Source organism: Aphelocoma coerulescens, chromosome 34 (genome assembly GCF_041296385.1).
Source record: "Aphelocoma coerulescens isolate FSJ_1873_10779 chromosome 34, UR_Acoe_1.0, whole genome shotgun sequence".
In the NCBI taxonomy this organism is placed as follows: Eukaryota; Metazoa; Chordata; class Aves; order Passeriformes; family Corvidae; genus Aphelocoma; species Aphelocoma coerulescens.
In genome coordinates this window covers 123,933-145,644 of record NC_091045.1, presented here as the reverse complement: position 1 = coordinate 145,644, position 21,712 = coordinate 123,933, and the positions used below count along the sequence as shown (strand labels likewise).

The 21,712-nt window shown below is 51.9% G+C and overlaps 1 protein-coding gene across 3 annotated transcripts in view; it reads right to left on the bottom strand.

Annotated features, from left to right (window-relative positions):
* The window catches only part of CLASRP (CLK4 associating serine/arginine rich protein), a 35,747-nt gene that overhangs the window by 4,655 nt on the left and 9,380 nt on the right, over positions 1-21,712 (bottom strand). Inside the window, exons 1-11 of one of the 3 annotated variants that reach the window (XR_011146827.1) lie at positions 19,804-21,704; positions 19,611-19,707; positions 17,923-18,001; positions 17,766-17,839; positions 15,110-15,151; positions 14,718-14,960; positions 12,662-12,913; positions 6,991-7,194; positions 5,008-5,051; positions 3,676-3,736; positions 921-979 (exon numbers count right to left, since the gene is read on the bottom strand). Coding sequence is in view for 2 of the 3 variants with exons in the window: in XM_068998330.1 (XP_068854431.1) it covers positions 921-979; positions 3,676-3,736; positions 5,012-5,051; positions 6,991-7,194; positions 12,662-12,913; positions 14,718-14,960; positions 15,110-15,151; positions 17,766-17,839; positions 17,923-18,001; positions 19,611-19,707; positions 19,804-21,670 (3,018 nt within the window). In the remaining variant the exon portion in view is untranslated. Of the gene's footprint in view, positions 1-920; positions 980-3,675; positions 3,737-5,007; positions 5,052-6,990; positions 7,195-12,661; positions 12,914-14,717; positions 14,961-15,109; positions 15,152-17,765; positions 17,840-17,922; positions 18,002-19,610; positions 19,708-19,803; positions 21,705-21,712 lie in introns of those variants that run through there. The other 2 variants (XM_068998331.1, XM_068998330.1) reach the window with 2 other exon arrangements.

The following is a 21,712-nucleotide window of genomic DNA, read 5'->3' as shown; positions in this document are numbered from 1 at the left end:
AATCCCATTTTTATCCCATTTTTATCCCAATTCAATCCCAGTTCAATCCCAATTCAATCCCATTTTTATCCCATTTTTATCCCAATTCAATCCCATTTTTATCCCATTTTTATCCCAATTCAATCCCAATTCAATCCCAATTCAATCCCATTTTTATCCCATTTTTATCCCAATTCAATCCCAGTTCAATCCCATTTTTATCCCAATTCAATCCCAATTCAATCCCATTTTTATCCCAATTCAATCCCAATTCAATCCCGTTTTTATGCCATTTTTATCCCAGTTCAATCCCAATTCAATCCCAGTTCAATCCCAATTCAATCCCATTTTTATCCCATTTCTATCCCAATTCAATCCCAATTCAATCCCAGTTCAATCCCATTTTTATCCCATTTTTATCCCAATTCAATCCCAATTCAATCCCAGTTCAATCCCAATTCAATCCCAATTCAATCCCATTTTTATCCCATTTTTATCCCAATTCAATCCCAATTCAATCCCATTTTTATCCCATTTTTATCCCAATTCAATCCCAGTTCAATCCCAATTCAATCCCAGTTCAATCCCAATTCAATCCCATTTTTATCCCAATTCAATCCCATTTTTATCCCATTTTTATCCCAATTCAATCCCAGTTCAATCCCAGTTCAATCCCAATTCAATCCCAGTTCAATCCCAATTCAATCCCATTTTTATCCCAATTCAATCCCATTTTTATCCCATTTTTATCCCAATTCAATCCCAGTTCAATCCCAATTCAATCCCGTTTTTATGCCATTTTTATCCCAATTCAATCCCCGTTCAATCCCAGTTCAATCCCAGTTCAATCCCAGTTCAATCCCAGTTCATTCCCAGGTTTCTCCCGAGGAATTCCCGAGCACACCCCCCCCTTTCCTCCCGCTCCTGCTCCGTTCCCAGACCTGTCTCTCGTGCTCCTGCTGCAGCAGCTTCTCCTGCGCCGCCTTCTTGTCGGCTTTAACTGGGAAAAACCGGGAATTTGGGATCGGGGGGGATCCCAGAGGGGTTTGGGGGGATCCAAAGGGGATTTAGGGGATCCCAGAGGGATTTGGGGGGATCTCAGAGGGATTTGGGGGAATCCCAGAGGGATTTGGGGGGATTCGGGGGAATTTTGGGTGGATTTTGGGGGATTTAGGGGATCCAAAAGGGATTTGGGGGATCCCAAAGGGGATTTGGGGGGATCCCAGAGGGATTTGGGGGGATCCAAAGGGGATTTGGGGGATCCAAAGGGGATTTGGGGGGATCCAAAGGGATTTTTGGGGGATTCGGGGGAAATTTGGGGGGATTTTGGGGGAAAATTTGGGTTTTTAGGGGATCGCAGGGGATTTTGGGGGATCCCAGAGGAATTTGGGGGGATCCAAAGGGGATTTGGGGGGATCCCAGAGGGATTTGGGGGGATCCAAAGGGGATTTTGGGGGATCCCAAAGGGGATTTTGGGGGGATCCCAGAGGGATTTTGGGGGGATTCGGGGGAATTTTGGGTGGATTTTGGGGGATTTAGGGGATCCAAAAGGGATTTGGGGGATCCCAAAGGGATTTGGGGGGATCCCAGAGGGATTTGGGGGGATCCAAAGGGGATTTGGGGGATCCAAAGGGGATTTGGGGGGATCCAAAGGGATTTTTGGGGGATTCGGGGGAAATTTGGGGGGATTTTGGGGGAAAATTTGGGTTTTTAGGGGATCGCAGGGGATTTTGGGGGATCCCAGAGGAATTTGGGGGGATCCAAAGGGGATTTGGGGGGATCCCAGAGGGATTTGGGGGGATCCAAAGGGGATTTTGGGGGATCCCAAAGGGGATTTTGGGGGGATCCCAGAGGGATTTTGGGGGGATTCGGGGGAATTTTGGGTGGATTTTGGGGGATTTAGGGGATCCAAAAGGGATTTGGGGGATCCCAAAGGGATTTGGGGGGATCCCAAAGGGGATTTGGGGGGATCCCAGAGGGATTCAGGGGGATCCAAAGGGATTTTTGGGGGATTCGGGGGAAATTCGGGGGGATTTTGGGGGAAAATTTGGGATTTTAGGGGATCCCAGGGGATTTTGGGGGATCCCAGAGGAATTTGGGGGGATCCAAAGGGGATTTGGGGGGATCCCAGAGGGATTTTGGGGGGATCCAAAGGGGATTTGGGGGATCCAAAGGGGATTTGGGGGGATCCAAAGGGGATTTGGGGGGATCCCAGAGGGATTTTGGGGGGATTCGGGGGAATTTTGGGTGGATTTTGGGGGATTTAGGGGATCCAAAAGGGATTTGGGGGATCCCAAAGGGGATTTGGGGGGATCCCAGAGGGATTTGGGGGGGATTCGGGGAAATTTGGGGGGATTTTGGGGGAAAATTTGGGATTTTAGGGGATCCCAGGGGATTTTGGGGGATCCCAGAGGAATTCTGGGGGATCCCAGAGGGATTTTTGGGGGGATTCTGGGGAATTTTGGGTGGATTTTGGGGGATTTAGGGGATCCCAGCAGGATTTTGGGGGGAATTTTGGGGGATCCCAGGTGATTTTGGGGGGAAAATTCGGGACTTTAGGGGATCCCGGGGGATTTTGGGGGATCCCAGAGGGATTTTGGGGGGATTTGGGGGAATTTTGGGGAGGATTCCCGGAGAATTTGGGGGATCCTAGAGGGATTTTGGGGGGAATCCAGGGGATTTTGGGTGGATTTGGAGGGATTTGGGGTGGATTTGGGGGGATTTCGCTGGGATTTGGGGGGGATTTGAGGAGATTTTGGGGATCCCAGCAGGATTTTGGGGGATTTCGCTGGGATTTGAGAGGATTCCGGGCATCCCAGCGGGATTTTGGGGCCGATTTTCCGGGATTTGGGGGAATTTCGCTGGGATTTGGGTGGGATTTGAGGAGATTTTGGGGATCCCAGCGGGATTTTCGGGGATTTGGGGTGGATTTGAGGAGATTTTGGGGATCCCAGTGGGATTTTGGGGGGATTTGGGGGGGATTTGGGGGGATTTCGCTGGAATTTGAGAGGATTCCGGGCATCCCAGCGGGATTTTGGGGCCGATTTTTGGGGATTTGGGGTGGATTTGGGGGGATTTCGCTGGGATTTGGGTGGGATTTGAGGAGATTTTGGGGATCCCAGCGGGATTTTCGGGGATTTGGGGTGGATTTGGGGTGGATTTGGGATGGATTTGGGGGGAATTTGAGAGGATTCTGGAGATCCCAGCGGGATTTTCGGGGATTTGGGGTAGATTTGAGAGGATTCCGGGCATCCCAGTGGGATTTTGGGGCCGATTTTCCGGGATTTGGGGTGGATTTGGGGGGATTTCTCTGGGATTTGAGAGGATTCCGGGCATCCCAGTGGGATTTTGGGGCCGATTTTCCGGGATTTGGGGGAATTTCGCTGGGATTTGGGTGGGATTTGAGGAGATTTTGGGGATCCCAGCGGGATTTTCGGGGATTTGGGGTGGATTTGAGGAGATTTTGGGGATCCCTGTGGGATTTTGGGGGGATTTGGGGTGGATTTGGGGGGATTTCGCTGGAATTTGAGAGGATTCCGGGCATCCCAGCGGGATTTTGGGGCCAATTTTCGGGGATTTGGGGTGGATTTGGGGGGATTTCGCTGGGATTTGGGAGCATTCTGGGCATCCCAGCGGGATTTTGGGGCCGATTTTCCGGGATTTGGGGTGGATTTTCGGGAATTCCGGGATCCTCACACTGCCTGTTCAGCGCCTTCTGCATCCTCAGCTTCAGCTTCTCCTGCGGGGTCAGCTTGGGCTGCAAAAAACCGGGAATTTGGGTCAGGAAAAGGGGTCGGGAACGGGAACGGGGAGGGAACAAGGACACCGAGAGACCCCCGGGAATCCCCCGATCCCGGTTTTTTCCCCCCTCTGGATCCACATCCCAGCCCAGCCCTTCCCAAGGAATTTTGGGGGGAGAGGAGGGGGGAGGCTCAGGTCCGGGGGCACCCTTGGAAAATTCGGGAAGTGGCCGCAGGGGTGAGGAAATCCGGGAAAAAGGGGGAAAAAGGGGGGGAAATTCAGGAAAAATGGGGAAAAAACTGGGAAAACTGGGAAATAGTGGGGGAAAATCCACAAAAAACTGGGAAATAGTTGAGGAAAACCCAGGAAAAACTGGGAAAAACTGGTAAATAATGCGGGAAAACCCAGGAAAAACTGGGAAGAACTGGGAAATAATGGGGGAAAATCCAGAAAAAAAACGGGAAAAACTGGGAAATAGTGGGGGAAAATCCAGAAAAAAAACGGGAAAAACTGGGAAATAGTGGGGGAAAATCCAGGAAAATCCAGGAAAATCTGGTAAATAATGGGGGAAAACTCAGGAAAAACTGGGAAATAGTGGGGGAAAAGCCAGGAAAACCCAGGAAAAACTGGGAAGTAGTGGGGGAAAACCCAGGAAAAACTGGGAAAAACGGGGAAATAATGGGGGAAAATGCAGGAAAATTGGGAAAAACTGGGAAATAATGGGGGAAAACCCAGGAAAAACTGGGAAATAGTGGGGGGAAAATTCAGGAAAACCCAGGAAAAACTGGGAAGTAGTGGGGGAAAACCCAGGAAAAACTGGGAAATAATGGGGGGAAAATTCAGGAAAAACTGGGAAATAATGGGGGAAAATCCAGGAAAAATGGGAAAAACTGGGAAATAATGGGGGAAAACTGGGAAAAACTGGGAAATAGTGGGGGAAAACCCAGGAAAACCCAGGAAAAACTGGGAAAAACTGAGAAATAGTGGGGGAAAATCTGGGAAAAACTGGGAAATAATGGGGGAAAACCCAGGAAAAACTGGGAAATAGTGGGAAATAGTGGGGGAAAACCCAGGAAAACCCAGGAAAATCCAGAAAAACCCAGGAAAATCCAGGAAAACCCAGGAAAACCCAGGAAAAAGGGCCCCCCCCGGAGCTGAACTCCCTCCCGGGTGATCCCGGATCCCTCCCCGCGGCCCCCGAGGGGATCTTTGGGATTCCCTGGATCCGTGATCCCAAGAGACTCTGCAGAGATTCCGTTAAAAACAAGGGGAAATCCCAATTCTTACTGACTTTGGCAGCTCCGGAATCTTTACCAGCGGCAGCGTCGGCCCTGCAGGGGGAAAATGGGGAAAAATGGGGGAAAAATGGGGGAAAATGGGGAAAAAATGGGGAAAAAATGGGGAAAAAATGGGGGAAAATGGGGAAAAATGGGGAAAAATGGGGAAAAATGGGGAAAAATGGGGAAAAATGGGGAAAAATGGGGAAAAATGGGGAAAAATGGGGAAAATCGGGATGAGTGAGGGTGGGATGCTGGGGGTTTTTGGGGATTTGGGGGGTTCCAAAGGGATTTGGGGGGGGATTTGGGGGAAATTTTGGGGATTTGGGGGGATTTCGAGGGGATTTGGGGGGATTCCAGAGGGATCTTGGGGGAATTTGGGGGATTCCAAAGGGATTTTGGGGGATTCCAAAGGGATTTTGGGGGAATTTGGGGGATTCCAGAGGGATTTTGGGGGGATTTGGGGGAAATTTTGGGGATTTGGGGGATTCCAGAGGGATTCTGGGGGAATTTGGGGGGATTTGGGGGATTCCAGAGAGATTTTGGGGGATTCCACAGGGATTTTGGGGGGATTTGGGGGATTCCAAAGGGATTTTGGGGGAATCTGGGGGGGATTTGGGGGAAATTTGGGGGGATTAGGGTGATTCCAAAGGGATTTCGGGGGAAATCTTGAGGATTTGGGGGATTCCAGAGGGATTTGGGGGATCCCAGAGGGGTTTTGGGGTGAATTTTGAGGCAATTTGGGGAATCCAGGGGAATTTGGGGGATTCCAAAGGGATTTGGGGGGAATTTGGGGGGGATTTGGGGGATTCCAAAGGGATTTGGGGGGAATTTGGGAGATTCCAAAGGGATTTTGGGGGAATTTGGGGGGATTTGGGGGATTCCAGAGAGATTTTGGGGGGGATTTGAGGGAAATGTTGAGGATTTGGGGGATTCCAGAGGGATTTTGGGGGAATTTGGGGGATTCCAAAGGGATTTTGGGTGGGATTTGGGATGGAATTTTAGGTGGGATTTTCGGTGGGATTTTCAGTGGGATTTTTCCCGAATTTTGGGTGGGATTTTGGGGGGATTTTCGGTGGGATTTTGGAGGGGATTTTTCCCAAATTTGGGTGGGATTTTGGGATGGGATTTGGGATGGGATTTGGGGTGGGATTTTCAGTGGGATTTGGGATGGGATTTTGGGTGGGATTTTGAGTAGGATTTTGGGTGGGATTTGGATGGAATTTTGAGTGGAATTTTCAGTGGGATTTTAGGTGGGATTTGGGATGGGATTTGGGATGGGATTTTTGGTGGAATTTTAGGTGGGATTTGGGATGGGATTTTTGCCGAATTTTGGGTGGGATTTTGGATGGGATTTGGGATGGAATTTTCGGTGGGATTTTGGGTGGGATTTTGGGATGGGATTTAGATGGGATTTTGTGTGGGATTTTAGGTGGGATTTTTCCCACATTTTGGCTGGGATTTTGAGTGGGATTTTGGGTGGGATTTTGGGTGGGATTTTGGATGGGATTTTGGGGTGGGATTTTTCCCAAATTTTGGCTGGGATTTTGGGTGGGATTCGGGATGGAATTTTCGGTGGGATTTTAGGTGGGATTTTGGAGGGGATTTTAGGTGGGATTTTCGGTGGGATTTTTCCCAAATTTGGGTGGGATTTTGGGATGGGATTGGGATGGAATTTTCGGTGGGATTTTAGGTGGGATTTTGGGTGGGATTTTGGGTGGGATTTTGGGTGGGATTTTGGGTGGGATTTTAGGTGGGATTTTTCCCACATTTTGGCTGGGATTTTGGGTGGGATTTGGGTGGGATTTTGAGTGGAATTTTGGGATGGGATTTGGATGGAATTTTCGGTGGGATTTTTGGTGGGATTTTGGGTGGGATTTTTCCCGAATTTGGGTGGGATTTTAGGTGCGATTTGGGATGGGATTGGGATGGAATTTCCAGTGCGATTTGGGATGGGATTTTTCCCGAATTTCCGGGGCTTTTTCCCCCTCACTTTTTCAGCTTCTCTCCGACGGCGGGCGAGGCTGCGGGGCGGGGCTGGGGCTTCTCCCGGGCTCCGGGCGGGCTCTGGGATCTGCTGCGGGATCTGCTGCGGGATCTGCTGCGGGATCTGCTGCGGGAGCCGCTGCTCCGGCTGCTCCAGCGGCGCCAGGAGCGGGCACAGCGCCGGGAACGCTCCCGCGACACCGAGCGGCTCCTGCGGGCACGGAGGAGGGCAAAGGGGGGGAGAGGGGGGCAGATTGGGGGGAGAATTGGGGGGAGAGGTGGGGGAGAGGTGGGGGGAAATTGGGGGAAAATTGGGGGAGAATTGGGAGAAAATTGGGGGAAAGTTGGGGGAGAATTGGGGAAAAGAGGGGGAGAGTTCGGGGAGAATTCGGGGAGAATTGGGGGAGAATTGGGGGAGAGTTGGGGGAAAATTGGGGGAGAGTTGGGGGAAAATTGGGGGAAAGTTGGGGGAAAATTGGGGGAAAATTGGGGGAGAATTGGGGAAAATTGGGGGAGAATTGGGGAAAAGAGGGGGAGAGTTCGGGGAGAATTGGGGGAGAATTGGGGGAGAGTTGGGAGAAAATTGGGGGAAAATTGGGGGAAAATTGGGGGAAAATTGGGGGAAAATTGGGGGAGAGTTGGGGGAAAGTTGGGGGAAAGTTGGGGGAAAGTTGGGGGAAAGTTGGGGGAAAGTTGGGGGAAAATTGGGGGAAAATTGGGGGAGAGTTGGGGGAAAATTGGGGGAAAATTGGGGGAAAGTTGGGGGAAAGTTGGGGGAAAGTTGGGGAGAATTGGGGGAAAATTGGGAGAAAATTGGGGGAAAATCGGGGGAGAATGGGGGGAAAATTGGGGGAGAATTGGGGGAAAATTGGGGGAGAATTGGGGGAAAGAGGGGGAGAGTTGGGGGAGAATTGGGGAAAAGAGGGGGAGAGTTCGGGGAGAATTGGGGAAAATTGGGGGAAAATTGGGGGAAAAATTGAGGAAAAATTGGGGGAAAATTGGGGGAAAGTTGGGGGAAAGTTGGGGAGAATTGGGGGAAAATTGGGGGAAAATTGGGGGAGAGTTGGGGGAAAATTGGGGGAGAATTGGGGGAGAATTGGGGGAAAGTTGGGGGAAAGTTGGGGGAAAGTTGGGGGAAAGTTGGGGGAAAGTTGGGGGAAAATTGGGGGAAAGTTGGGGGAAAGTTGGGGAGAATTGGGGGAAATTGGGAGAAAATTGGGGGAAAATTGGGGGAGAATTGGGGGAGAATTGGGGGAAAGTTGGGGGAAAGTTGGGGGAAAATTGGGGGAAAATTGGGGGAGAATTGGGGGAAAGTTGGGGAGAATTGGGGGAAATTGGGAGAAAATTGGGGGAAAATTGGGGGAAAGTTGGGGGAAAGTTGGGGGAAAGTTGGGGAGAATTGGGGGAAAATTGGGAGAAAATTGGGGGAAAATCGGGGGAGAATGGGGGGAAAATTGGGGGAGAATTGGGGGAAAATTGGGGGAGAATTGGGGGAAAGAGGGGGAGAGTTGGGGGAAAATTGGAGGAGAATTGGGGAAAAGAGGGGGAGAGTTCGGGGAGAATTGGGGAAAATTGGGGGAAAATTGGGGGAAAAATTGAGGAAAAATTGGGGGAAAATTGGGGGAAAAGCGGGGAAAATCAGGTGAGAGTTGGGGGAAAATTGGGGGAAAATTGGGAAAAAATTGGGGGAAAATCGGGTGAGAGTTGTGGAAAAATTGGGGGGGAAGAGGGGGAGAGTTGGGGGAAAATTGGGGGAAAGTTGGGGGAAAGTTGGGGAAAATTGGGGAAAAGGGGGAGAGTTGGGGGGAAATTGGAGGAGAATTGGGGGAGAATTGGGGGAAAGTTGGGGGAAAGTTGGGGGAAAGTTGGGGGAAAATTGGGGGAAAATTGGGGAAAAGAGGGGGAGAGTTCGGGGAGAATTGGGGGAGAATTGGGGGAAAATTGGGGGAGAATTGGGGGAGAATTGGGGAAAATTGGGGGAGAATTGGGGAAAAGAGGGGGAGAGTTCGGGGAGAATTGGGGGAAAATTGGGGGAGAATTGGGGGAGAGTTGGGGGAAAATTGGGGGAAAATTGGGGGAAAATTGGGGGAAAATTGGGGGAGAGTTGGGGGAAAATTGGGGGAAAGTTGGGGGAAAGTTGGGGAGAATTGGGAGAAAATTGGGGGAAAATTGGGGGAAAATTGGGGGAGAATGGGGGGAAAAGAGGGGGAGAGTTCAGGGAGAATTGGGGGAGAATTGGGGGAAAATTGGGGGAAAATTGGGGGAGAGTTGGGGGAAAATTGGGGGAAAATTGGGGGAAAATTGGGGGAAAGTTGGGGAGAATTGGGGGAAAATTGGGAGAAAATTGGGGGAAAATCGGGGGAGAATTGGGGGAAAATTGGGGGAGAATTGGGGGAGAATTGGGGGAAAGTTGGGGGAAAGTTGGGGGAGAATTGGGGGAGAAGCGGGAAAAAATTGGGGGAAAATCGGGAAAAAATTGGGGAAAAATTGGGGAAAAGAGGGGGAGAGTTGGGGGAAAATTGGGGGAGAGGCGGGAAAAAATTGGGGAAAAATTGGGGAAAAATTGGGGAAAAGAGGGGGAGAGTTGGGGAAAAATTGGGGGAGAATTGGGGGAGAGTTAGGGGAAAATTGGGGGAAAATTGGGAGGAAATTGGGGGAAAATTGGGGGAAAATTGGGGAAAAATCAGGTGAGAGTTGGGGAAAAATTGGGAGAAAATTGGGGAAAAATTGGGGAAGAATTGGGGGAAATCGGGGAAAATTGGGGGGAAATCGGGGGGAAATTGGGGGAAAATTGGGGAAAAATTGGGGGAAAATCAGGTGAGAGTTGGGAGAAAATTGGGGGAAAATTGGGGGGAATTGGGGGAGAGTTAGGGGAAAATTGGGGGAGAGTTAGGGGAAAATTGGGAGAAAATTGGGGGAAAAGTGGGGGAGAATCGGGGGAAAATTGGGGAAAAATTGGGGGAGAATTGGGGGAGAGTTGGGGGAAAATTGGGGGAAAATTGGGGGAAAGTTGGGGGAAAGTTGGGGAGAATTGGGGGAAATTGGGAGAAAATTGGGGGAAAATTGGGGGAGAATTGGGGGAGAATTGGGGGAGAATTGGGGGAAAGTTGGGGGAAAGTTGGGGGAAAGTTGGGGGAAAGTTGGGGGAGAAGCGGGAAAAAATTGGGGGAAAATCGGGAAAAAATTGGGGAAAAATTGGGGAAAAATCAGGTGAGAGTTGGGGAAAAATTGGGGGAAAATTGGGGGAGAATTGGGGGAGAGTTAGGGGAAAATTGGGGGAAAATTGGGAGGAAATTGGGGAAAAATTGGGGGAAAATTGGGGAAAAATTGGGGGAAAATTGGGGGAAAATTGGGGGAAAATTGGGGGAAAATTGGGGGAAAATTGGGGGAAAAATGGGAAAAAACCAGGTGAAAATTGGAGAAAAATCAGGAAAAAATTGGGAGAAAATCGGGTGAGAGTTGGGGAAAAAATGGGAGAAAATTGGAGGAAAATCAGAACCGGAACTGGTCCCAAACTGGCCCAAACCGACCCGAACCAACCCAAACTGGATCTGAACTGACCCAAACTGGTCCCAAACTGGCCCAAACCGACCCGAACCAACCCAAACCAACCCAAACTGGATCTGAACTGACCCAAAGTGACCCAAACTGGTCCCAAACTGACCCAAACCACCCCAAACTGGATCTGAACTGACCCAAACTGACCCAAACTGGTCCCAAACTGACCCAAAGTGACCCGAACTGACCCAAACCGACCCAAACTGGATCAGAACTGACCCAAACTGGATCTGAACTGACCCAAACTGGTCCCAAACCAACCCAAACTGGATCTGAACTGACCCAAACTGGTCCCAAACTGACCCAAAGTGACCCGACCTGACCCAAACCAACCCAAACTGGATCTGAACTGACCCAAACTGGATCTGAACTGACCCAAACTGGATCTGAACCGCCCCAAACTGGATCAGAACTGACCCAAGCTGACCCAAACTGGTCCCAAACTGACCCAAACTGGATCTGAACTGACCCAAACCAACCCAAACTGGATCTGAACTGACCCAAAGTGACCCAAACTGGATCTGAACTGACCCAAACCAACCCAAACTGGATCTGAACTGACCCAAAGTGACCCAAACTGGATCTGAACTGACCCAAACCAACCCAAACTGGATCTGAACTGACCCAAAGTGACCCAAAGTGACCCCAAACCACCCCAAACTGGATCTGAACTGACCCAAACTGGATCAGAACCGCCCCAAACTGACCCAAACTGGTCCCAAACTGACCCAAAGTGACCCAAACTGGTCCCAAACTGACCCAAACCGACCCAAACTGGAGCTGAACTGACCCAAACTGACCCGAACCAACCCAAACTGGATCTGAACTGACCCAAACCGACCCAAACCGACCCAAACTGGATCTGAACCAACCCAAACTGGATCAGAACCGACCCAAACTGGATCTGAACCAACCCAAACTGGATCAGAACCGCCCCAAACTGGATCAGAACCGCCCCAAACTGACCCAAACTGGATCTGAACTGACCCAAACCAACCCAAACTGGATCAGAACCGCCCCAAACCAACCCAAACTGGATCAGAACCGCCCCAAACTGGATCTGAACTGACCCAAACTGGATCAGAACCGCCCCAAACTGGATCTGAACTGACCCAAACTGGATCAGAACCGCCCCAAACCGGATCTGAACCGCCCCAAACCGGATCAGAACCGCCCCAAACCAACCCAAACTGGATCAGAACCGCCCCAAACCGGATCTGAACTGACCCAAACTGGATCAGAACCGCCCCAAACTGGATCAGAACCGCCCCAAACTGGATCAGAACTGACCCAAACTGGATCAGAACCGCCCCAAACCAACCCAAACTGGATCAGAACCGCCCCAAACTGGATCTGAACTGACCCAAACTGGATCAGAACCGCCCCAAACTGGATCAGAACCGCCCCAAACCGGATCTGAACTGACCCAAACTGGATCAGAACCGCCCCAAACCAACCCAAACTGGATCAGAACCGCCCCAAACTGGATCTGAACTGACCCAAACTGGATCAGAACCGCCCCAAACCAACCCAAACTGGATCAGAACCGCCCCAAACTGGATCTGAACTGACCCAAACTGGATCAGAACCGCCCCAAACTGGATCAGAACCGCCCCAAACCGGATCTGAACTGACCCAAACTGGATCAGAACCGCCCCAAACCAACCCAAACTGGATCAGAACCGCCCCAAACCGGATCTGAACTGACCCAAACTGGATCAGAACCACCCCAAACTGGATCAGAACCGCCCCAAACCGGATCTGAACTGACCCAAACTGGATCAGAACCGCCCCAAACCAACCCAAACTGGATCAGAACCGCCCCAAACTGGATCTGAACTGACCCAAACTGGATCAGAACCGCCCCAAACCGACCCAAACTGGATCAGATCCGCCCCAAACCGCCCCAAAGCGGATCAGATCCGCCCCAAACCGCCCCAAAGCGGATCAGAACCGCCCCAAAGCGGATCAGAACCGCCCCAAAGCGGATCAGAACCGCCCCAAACCGACCCAAACTGGATCAGAACCGCCCCAAACCGCCCCAAAGCGGATCAGAACCGCCCCAAAGCGGATCAGAACCGCCCCAAAGCGGATCAGAACCGCCCCGGAGCGGCGCTGACCTGGAGCAGCAGCGGCGGGGGCGGTGGTAGCGGCGCTCCCCGGAGAAGGAGCGGGAGCGGCCTCGGGAGCAGCGGCCTCGGGAGCGGCTCCGGGAGCGGCTCCGGGAGCGGCGGCGGCCCCGGAAGGAGCCCCGGGAACGGCGGCGGCGGCAGCGGGAGCTGCACGAGGAGGAGGAGGAGGAGGAGGAGGAGGAGGAGGGCGAGGAGGAGGAGGAGGAGGAAGAGGAGGAGGAGGAGGAGGAGTTGCGGCGCCTGGAGAAGGGGGGAGAGGGGAGAGAGAAAAAACGGGAGAAGGGGCGTGAGAAAATTGGGGAGTTATGGGGGGTGGGGGGTAAATGGGGAGAATGGGGAGAAAATGGGGATAAAAGGGGAAAAAATGGGGAGAAAAGGGGAATAAATGGGGAGAAAAGGGGATAAATGGGGATAAATCGGGATAAAAGGGGAAAAAATGGGGATAAATGGGGGTAAATGGGGATAAATGGGGGTAAATGGGGAGAAAAGGGGAGAAAAGGGGAGAAAAGGGGAGAAAAGGGGAGAAAAGGGGAGAAAAGGGGAGAAAAGGGGAGAAAAGGGGAATAAATGGGAACAAAAGGGGATAAAAGGGGAATAAATGGGGAGAAAAGGGGATAAATGGGGGTAAATGGGGAGAATGGGGAGAAAATGGGGATAAAAGGGGAATAAATGGGGAATAAATGGGAGAAAAGAGGAGAAAAGGGGATAAAATGGGGATAAATGGGGACAAAAGGGGATAAAAGGGGAATAAATGGGGAGAAAAGGGGATAAATGAGGGTAAATGGGGGTAAATGGGGAGAAACGGGGAGAAAATGGGGATAAAAGGGGAATAAATGGGGATAAAAGGGGAAAAAATAGGGAATAAATGGGGATAAATCGGGATAAAAGGGGAAAAAATGGGGATAAAATGGGGATAAATGGGGAGAAAAGAGGAGAAAAGAGGAGAAAAGGGGATAAATGGGGGTAAATGGGGAGAATGGGGATAAAAGGGGATAAAAGGGGAATAAATGGGGAATAAATGGGGATAAATGGGGATTAAAGGGGAATAAATGGGAGAAAAGAGGAGAAAAGGGGATAAAATGGGGATAAATGGGGATAAATGGGGATAAAAGGGGAAAAAAGGGGATAAATGGGGATAAATGGGGAGAAAAGGGGATAAAGGGAAAAAATGGGGATAAATAGGGGTAAATGTGGATAAATCGGGATAAAAGGGGAGAAAATGGGAATAAATGGGGATAAATGGGGATAAAAGGGGATAAAAGGGGAAAAATGGGGAATAAATGGGGGTAAATGGGGATAAAAGGGGATAAAAGGGGAAAAATGGGGATAAATGGGGAATAAATGGGGGTGAATGGGGATAAAAGGGGAATAAATAGGGAGAAATGGGGAGAAAAGAGGAGAAAAGGGGATAAAATGGGGATAAATCGGGATAAAAGGGGAAAAAATGGGGGTAAATGGGGATAAATGGGGAGAAAAGGGGATAAAATGGGGATAAATGGGGATAAATGGGGAATAAATGGGGGTAAATGGGGAGAAACGGGGATAAAATGGGAGAAAAGGGGAGAAAATGGGGATAAAAGGGGACAAAAGGGGAATAAAAGGGGATAAAAGGGGAATAAATGGGGAGAAAAGGGGAGAAAATGGGGAGTAAATGGGGATAAATGGGGAGAAAAGGGGAGAAAAGGGGAGAAAAGGGGAGAAAAGGGGAGAAAAAGGGATAAAAGGGGAGTAAATGGGGAGTAAATGGGGAGAAAAGGGGAATAAATGGGAGAAAAGGGGAAAAATGGGAAAAAACCCAGGGAAACCAAAGAAAAAATGGGATAAACGGGGAAAAAACGGGGAAAAACCAGGGGAAAATGGGGAACAAATGGGAAAACCAGGGAAAACCAGGGAAAACCAGGGAAAACCAGGGAAAACCAGGATTTGGGATGGAAACCAGGGGAAAAACCAGGGAAAACCAAGGAAAAACCAACAAAAACCCCAGGATCTGGGACGAAAAGCAAGGCCAACCCCCCAAAAGCCGAGCGAAGGCAAGCCAACGCACCGGGCCGAGGCTCTGTGCGCCGATGCTCCCGGTGCCGGTGCCGGCGCCGCCGCGGCTCCCGGCTGCGCCGAGCGCTGCCGCTCCCGGTGAGCGCCCTGGGAAGCGGCGGCGGCGGCGGCGGCGGCGGCGGCGGCCTCCTCGTCGCTGCCGCCGAAGCTGGTGATGAAGGTGATCTTCTCCTCGGCGCCCGGCGACGGCGTCCGCGAGCGCGAGCGCGACTCCGAGCTCGACTCCGACGGGGAGCTGCCGGCGGCGCCGCCGGCATTTCGGGAGGCGGGGGAGGGAATTCCCGGAGTTTTTGGGGGTTTTTTTTTTTTTTTTCCTCCTTCTCCGGGGTCCCCTCGGTGGTTGAGGGGGGTGGGGGTGGGGGTGGGGGTGGGGGGGGGTGTTACCGTTTGTAGGGGTCGTAGGTGGGGCTGTCCCGGCGGGCGTAGCTGTGGGGGAATGGGAGAGTGGGAATGGGGGTTGGGGGGGGGGAATGGGAATGGGGGGGTTTGGGGGGGGGATGGGAATGGGGGGGTTTGGGGGGGGAATGGGAATGGGAATGGGGGGGTTTGGGGGGGGAATGGGAATGGGAATGGGATTGGGAATGGGAATGGGGGGGTTTGGGGGGGGAATGGGATTGGGAATGGGATTGGGAATGGGATTGGGAATGGGAATGGGAATGGGGGGGTTTGGGGGGGGAATGGGAATGGGGGGGTTTGGGGGGGGAATGGGAATGGGAATGGGATTGGGAATGGGAATGGGGGGGTTTGGGGGGGGAATGGGATTGGGAATGGGATTGGGAATGGGAATGGGAATGGGGGGGTTTGGGGGGGGAATGGGAATGGGAATGGGGGGGTTTGGGGGGGGGAATGGGAATGGGATTGGGATTGGGAATGGGATTGGGAATGGGAATGGGGGGGTTTGGGGGGGAATGGGAATGGGAATGGGGGGGTTTGGGAGGGGGAATGGGAATGGGATTGGGATTGGGAATGGGATTGGGAATGGGAATGGGGGGGTTTGGGGGGGGAATGGGATTGGGAATGGGATTGGGAATGGGATTGGGAATGGGAATGGGAATGGGGGGGTTTGGGGGGGGAATGGGAATGGGAATGGGATTGGGAATGGGAATGGGGGGGTTTGGGGGGGGAATGGGAATGGGAATGGGATTGGGAATGGGAATGGGGGGGTTTGGGGGGGGAATGGGATTGGGAATGGGATTGGGAATGGGAATGGGGGGTTTGGGGGGGGAATGGGAATGGGGGGGTTTGGGGGGGGGAATGGGAATGGGATTGGGATTGGGAATGGGATTGGGAATGGGAATGGGGGGGTTTGGGGGGGGAATGGGAATGGGAATGGGAATGGGGGGGTTTGGGGGGGGGAATGGGAATGGGATTGGGATTGGGAATGGGATTGGGAATGGGAATGGGGGGGTTTGGGGGGGGGGATGGGATTGGGAATGGGAATGGGGGGGGTTTGGGGGTGGGAATGGGATTGGGAATGGGGGGGTTTGGGGGGGGAATGGGGGGCTTTGGGGTGGGAATGGGATTGGGAATGGGAATGGGGGGGTTTGGGGGTGGGAATGGGATTGGGAATGGGATTGGGAATGGGATTGGGAATGGGATTGGGAATGGGAATGGGGGGGTTTGGGAGTGGGAATGGAATTGGGAATGGGAATGGGGCGGTTTAGGGGGGGAATGGGGGCTTTGGGGTGGGAATGGGATTGGGAATGGGGGGATTTGGGGGGGGAAAGAGCGGGGTTTGGGGGGGGAATGGGGGGGTTTGGGGGGGGAATGGGGGGGAATGGGGTGGGAATGGGATTGGGAATGGGGGGGTTTGGGAGGGGAAAGAGCGGGGTTTGGGGTGGGAATGGGATTGGGAATGGGGGGATTTGGGGGGAAAATGGGGGGGTTTGGGGTGGGAATGGGAATGGGAATGAGGGGGTTTGGGGGGGGAATGGGGGGGTTAGGGGGGGAATGGGATTGGGAATGGGAGTGGGGGGGTTTGGGGGGGGAATGGGATTGGGAATGGGATTGGGAATGGGAATGGGGGGGTTTGGGGGGGGAAAGAGCGGGGTTTGGGGGGGGGAATGGGATTGGGAATGGGAATGGGGGGGTTTGGGGGGGGGAATGGGAATGGGAGGGTTTGGGGGGAAAAGAGCGGGGTTTGTGGTGGGAATGGGATTGGGAATGGGGGGTTTTGGGGTGGGAATGGGGGGGCTTGGGGGGAGGAAGGAGCGGGGTTTGGGGTGGGAATGGGATTGGGAATGGGAATGAAATCAGTGGGATTTGGGGTAGGAATGGGATTGGGAATGGGAATGGGGGGGTTTAGGGGGGGAAAGAGCGGGGTTTGGGGGGGGAATGGGATTGGGAATGGGGGGCTTTGGGGTGGGAATGGGAATGGGGGGGTTTGGGGTGGGAATGGGGGGGTTTGGGGGGAAAATGGGGGGGAATGGGGTGGGAATGGGATTGGGAATGGGGGGGTTTGGGGGGGGAAAGAGCGGGGTTTGGGGTGGGAATGGGATTGGGAATGGGGGGATTTGGGGGGAAAATGGGGGGGTTTGGGGTGGGAATGGGATTGGGAATGGAAACAGTGGGATTTGGGGTGGGAGCAGCGGGATTTGGGGGGCAAATGACACTGGGAACCAAAATGTTGGGATTGGGAACGAAAACGTTGGGATTTGGGGGAAAAATGTTGGGATTGGAAACGTTGGGATTTGGGGGAAAAATGAGATTGGGAATGAAAATCTTGGGATTCGGGATGAAAACGTTGGGATTTGGGGGGAAAACGTTGGGATTTGGGGGGAAAATGTTGGGATTTGGAATGAAAACGTTGGGATTTGGGGGGAAAACGTTGGGATTCAGGATAAAAATGTTGGGATTGGCAATGAAAACGTTGGGATTTGGGGGGAAAAGCTGCGACTGAGAGGGGAAAACGTTGGGATCGGGGGCGAAATCTGGGATGCGACGAGCTCGGGGATCGCCGGGATCCTCGGGAATCCCGTCGGGATCCTCGGGAATCCCGCCGGGATCCTCGGGAATCCCATCCCGAGCTCGGCAATCTCACCTGGGGGGGCTGATTTTGCGCCCTTTCAGCCGCTTCTCCCGGAATTCCCGGCGCTGCCGGCGGGAGCGGCGGCCCTGGGGGAAGGATTGGAGCTCGGGAAGGGTTTCTTGGGGATTTTCCAAGGGGAAATTCCCGCTTTTCCGGGCTCTTCCCTCACCGAGTACATGGCCTTCTCCTCCTCCAAGGCCTTGGCGTTTTTGATGGCTTCGGCTTCCTCCTTGTCCTTCCTCAGCATCCTTTTCCAGGGGGAAAACCCCAAAAAAAAAAACAAACGGGAATTTCAGGGAGTTCCGGAATTGCGGAGGAAAAAGGGGGGAGCCCTGAGCTAAAATTCCAGGGGAAAAGCTGGATTTCCAAGGGAGAATCTCAGGGGGAAATGGGATTTCTGAGGTGGAATTTCAGGGAGAAGGGGGGAGCTTTGAGGTAAAATGTCAGGGGAAAGGGAAAATCTGGGGAAAAGGGGGAGTTTCAGGGGGAAAAGGGGAGGCCTGAAGTGGAATTCCCAAGGGAAAATGGGAATCTCGAGCCAAAATCCCATGGAAAAATGGGATTCTCAAGGGAGAATTTGAGAAAAAAAGGGACAGCCTGGAAAAAAGGGGGAAGCCTAAGGAAAAATGGGATTCCTGAGGCAAAATCCCAAGGAAAAATGGGATTCCTGAGTCAGAACTCCCAAAGAAATATGGGAATCCCAAGGCAGAATCCCATGGAAAAATGGGATTTTCAAACCAGAACTCCAAGGGGAAATGGGATTCCTGAGGCAAAATCCCAAGGAAAAATGGGATTTTCAAACCAGAACCCCAAGGAAAAATGGGATTCCTGAGCCAAAATCCAAGGAAAAATGGGATTCCTGAGCCAGAATCCCAAGGAAAAATGGGATTCTCGAGCCAGAACTCCCAAAGAAATATGGGAATCCCAAGGCAGAATCCCATGGAAAAATGGGATTTTCAAACCAGAACTCCAAGGGGAAATGGGATTCCTGAGCCAAAATCCCAAGGAAAAATGGGATTTTCAAACCAGAACCCCAAGGAAAAATGGGATTCCTGAGCCAAAATCCAAGGAAAAATGGGATTTTCAAACCAGAACTCCAAGGAAAAAGGACAGCCTGGAAAAAAGGGGAAAGTCCAAGGAAAAATGGGAATCTCGAGCCAAAATCCCAAGAGAAAAATGGGATTCCTGAGCCAAAATCCCAAGTAAAAATGGGATTCTCGAGCCAGAACTCCCAAAGAAATATGGGATCCCAAGGCAGAATCCCAAGGAAAAATGGGATTTTCAAACCAGAACTCCAAGGAAAAAGGGAGAGCCTGGAAAAAAGGGGAAAGCCCAAGGAAAAATGGGATTTCTAAGCCAAAATCCGAGGAAAAATTGGATTTTCAAACCAGAACTCCAAGGAAAAATGGGATTCCTGAGCCAAAATCCCAAGGAAAAATGGGATTCTCGAGCCAGAACTCCCAAGGAAAAATGGGAATCCCAACCCAAAATCCCAAGGAAAAATGGGATTCCCGAGCCAGAATTTCAGGGAAAACGGGATTCTCGAGCCGAAATCCCGAGGAAAAATGGGATTTTCAAACCAGAACTCCAAGGAAAAAGGAAGAGCCTGGAAAAAAGGGGAAAGCCCAAGGAAAAATGGGAATCTCGAGCCAAAATCCCAAGAGAAAAATGGGATTCCCGAGCCAAAATCCCAAGGAAAAATGGGATTTTCAAATCAGAACCCCAAGGAAAAATGGGATTCCCGAGCCAAAATCCCAAGAGAAAAAACCAGGAGCCCTTCCCAGGATGGTTTTGGGGGCGGTGCAGCCCGGAATTCCGGCTTTTCCCGAGCTTTTCCCGAGGTTTTCCGGGACGTACCTGACGAAGTCGCCCTCGGCCATGCCGTAGGTCGTGGCCTGTTTGTTCAGGTCGGCCACTTGCTCCTGGTTCAGCTCATCCACGTCCACTTCCACGTCTGGAAAATCCATGGAAAAAAAAACCCCGGAATTCAGGGCGGGAAGAGCCCCGAATCCCCGCCCCCCATCCCGTTCCCGGCCCCTGGATCCGTTACCGATATCCGGGATCACTTCGTCCTCGTCCGTGTTGGAATCTTCCTCGGAGTCTTCCTCGTCCCCGGCTCGCTTTTCCAGGGAATTTTCCAGCTCCTCCACGGTGCTGTCCTCGTAGGTGTAGCCTATGGAAGCCTTTTTTTCCGCCAGCCTGGGAATTTTGGGACACAAATCCCTCCATCCCGGGGTTTTTCCCAGAGGGGGATTCCCTCGGGAATGCGGCGAGCCCGAAGCGGCCGCCCCGGGATTTCTGCCCAGAAGGGAAAGGGGAGGCCCCGAGCGGGAATTCTGAGGGAAAATGGGAGATTGGAGTTGGAATTCTGAGGGAAAGGGGAGATCTGAGCTGGAATTCTGAGGTAAAGGGGAGAGCTGAGTGAGAATTCTGAGGGAAAAGGGGAGATCGGAGCTGGAATTCTGAGAGAAAAAGAGAGATCCCAGCTGGAATTCTGAGGTAAAGGGGAGATCTGAGCTGGAATTCTGAGGTAAAAGGGGAGATCCCAGCTGGAATTCTGAGGGAAAAGGGGAGATCTGAGCTGGAATTCTGAGGTAAAGGGGAGAGCTGAGCGGGAATTCTGAGGGAAAAGGGGAGATTGGAGCTGGAATTCTGAGAGAAAAAGAGAGATCCCAGCTGGAATTCTGAGGTAAAGGGGAGATCTGAGCTGGAATTCTGAGGTAAAAGGGGAGGCCCCGAGTGGGAATTCTGAGGGAAAATGGGAGATTGGAGCTGGAATTCTGAGGTAAAGGGGAGATTGGAGCTGGAATTCTGAGAGAAAAGGGGAGCCCTGAGCTGGAATTCTGAGGGAAAATGGGAGATTGGAGCTGGAATTCTGAGGTAAAGGGGAGAGCTGAGTGGGAATTCTGAGGGAAAGGGGAGATCTGAGTGGGAAATCTGAGGGAAAATGGGTGATCTGAGCGGGAATTCTGAGGTAAAGGGGAGATCTGAGCTGGAATTTCGAGGTAAAGGGGAGAGCTGAGTGGGAATTCTGAGGGAAAGGGGGAGATCTGAGCTGGAATTCTGAGGGAAAAAGGGGAGATTGAAGCTAGAATTCCGAGGGAAAAGGGGAGAGCTGAGCGGGAATTCTGAGGGAAAGGGGAGATTGAAACTGGAATTCTGAGGTAAAGGGGAGATTGGAGCTGGAATTCTGAGAGAAAAGGGGAGCCCTGAGCTGGAATTCTGAGGGAAAATGGGAGATTGGAGCTGGAATTCTGAGGTAAAGGGGAGAGCTGAGTGGGAATTCTGAGGAAAAGGGGAGATTGGAGCTGGAATTCTGAGGTAAAGGGGAGATCTGAGTGGGAATTCTGAGGGAAAAGGGGAGAGCTGAGCGGGAATTCTGAGGGAAAAGGGGAGATTGGAGCTGGAATTCTGAGGGAAAAGGGGAGATCTGAGTGGGAATTCTGAGGTAAAGGGGAGAGCTGAGCTGGAATTCTGAGGGAAAGGGGGAGCTCTGAGCTGGAATTCTGAGGAAAAAGGAGAGATCCCAGCTGGAATTCTGAGGGAAAATTGGAGATCTGAGGTAGAGTGCCCCCCAAAAATGGGAGCCTTGGGAAAATGGGAATCCTGTAGCAGAATCCCAAGGAATAATGGGAATCCCAAGCCAAAACCCCAAGGAAAAATAGGGATCCCAAGCCAAAACCCCAAGGAAAAGTGGAAATCCCAAGCCAAAATCCCAAGGAAAAATGGGAATCCCGAGCCAGAACCCCGAGGAAAATTGGGAATCCCAAGCCAAAACCCCAAGGAAAACCAGGAGCCCTTCCCAGGATGGTTTTCAGGGAGATTCCAGCAAAGGAGTGAGGGGAAAACTGGGATTTGGGGGGGAAGTGGGGGCTTATCCTGGAATTGGGATCATTCCTGAGGGCACAGGGGTGCATTCCCGGTGTTTTCCCAGCCGGAATTCCGACTTTTTCCCCCTC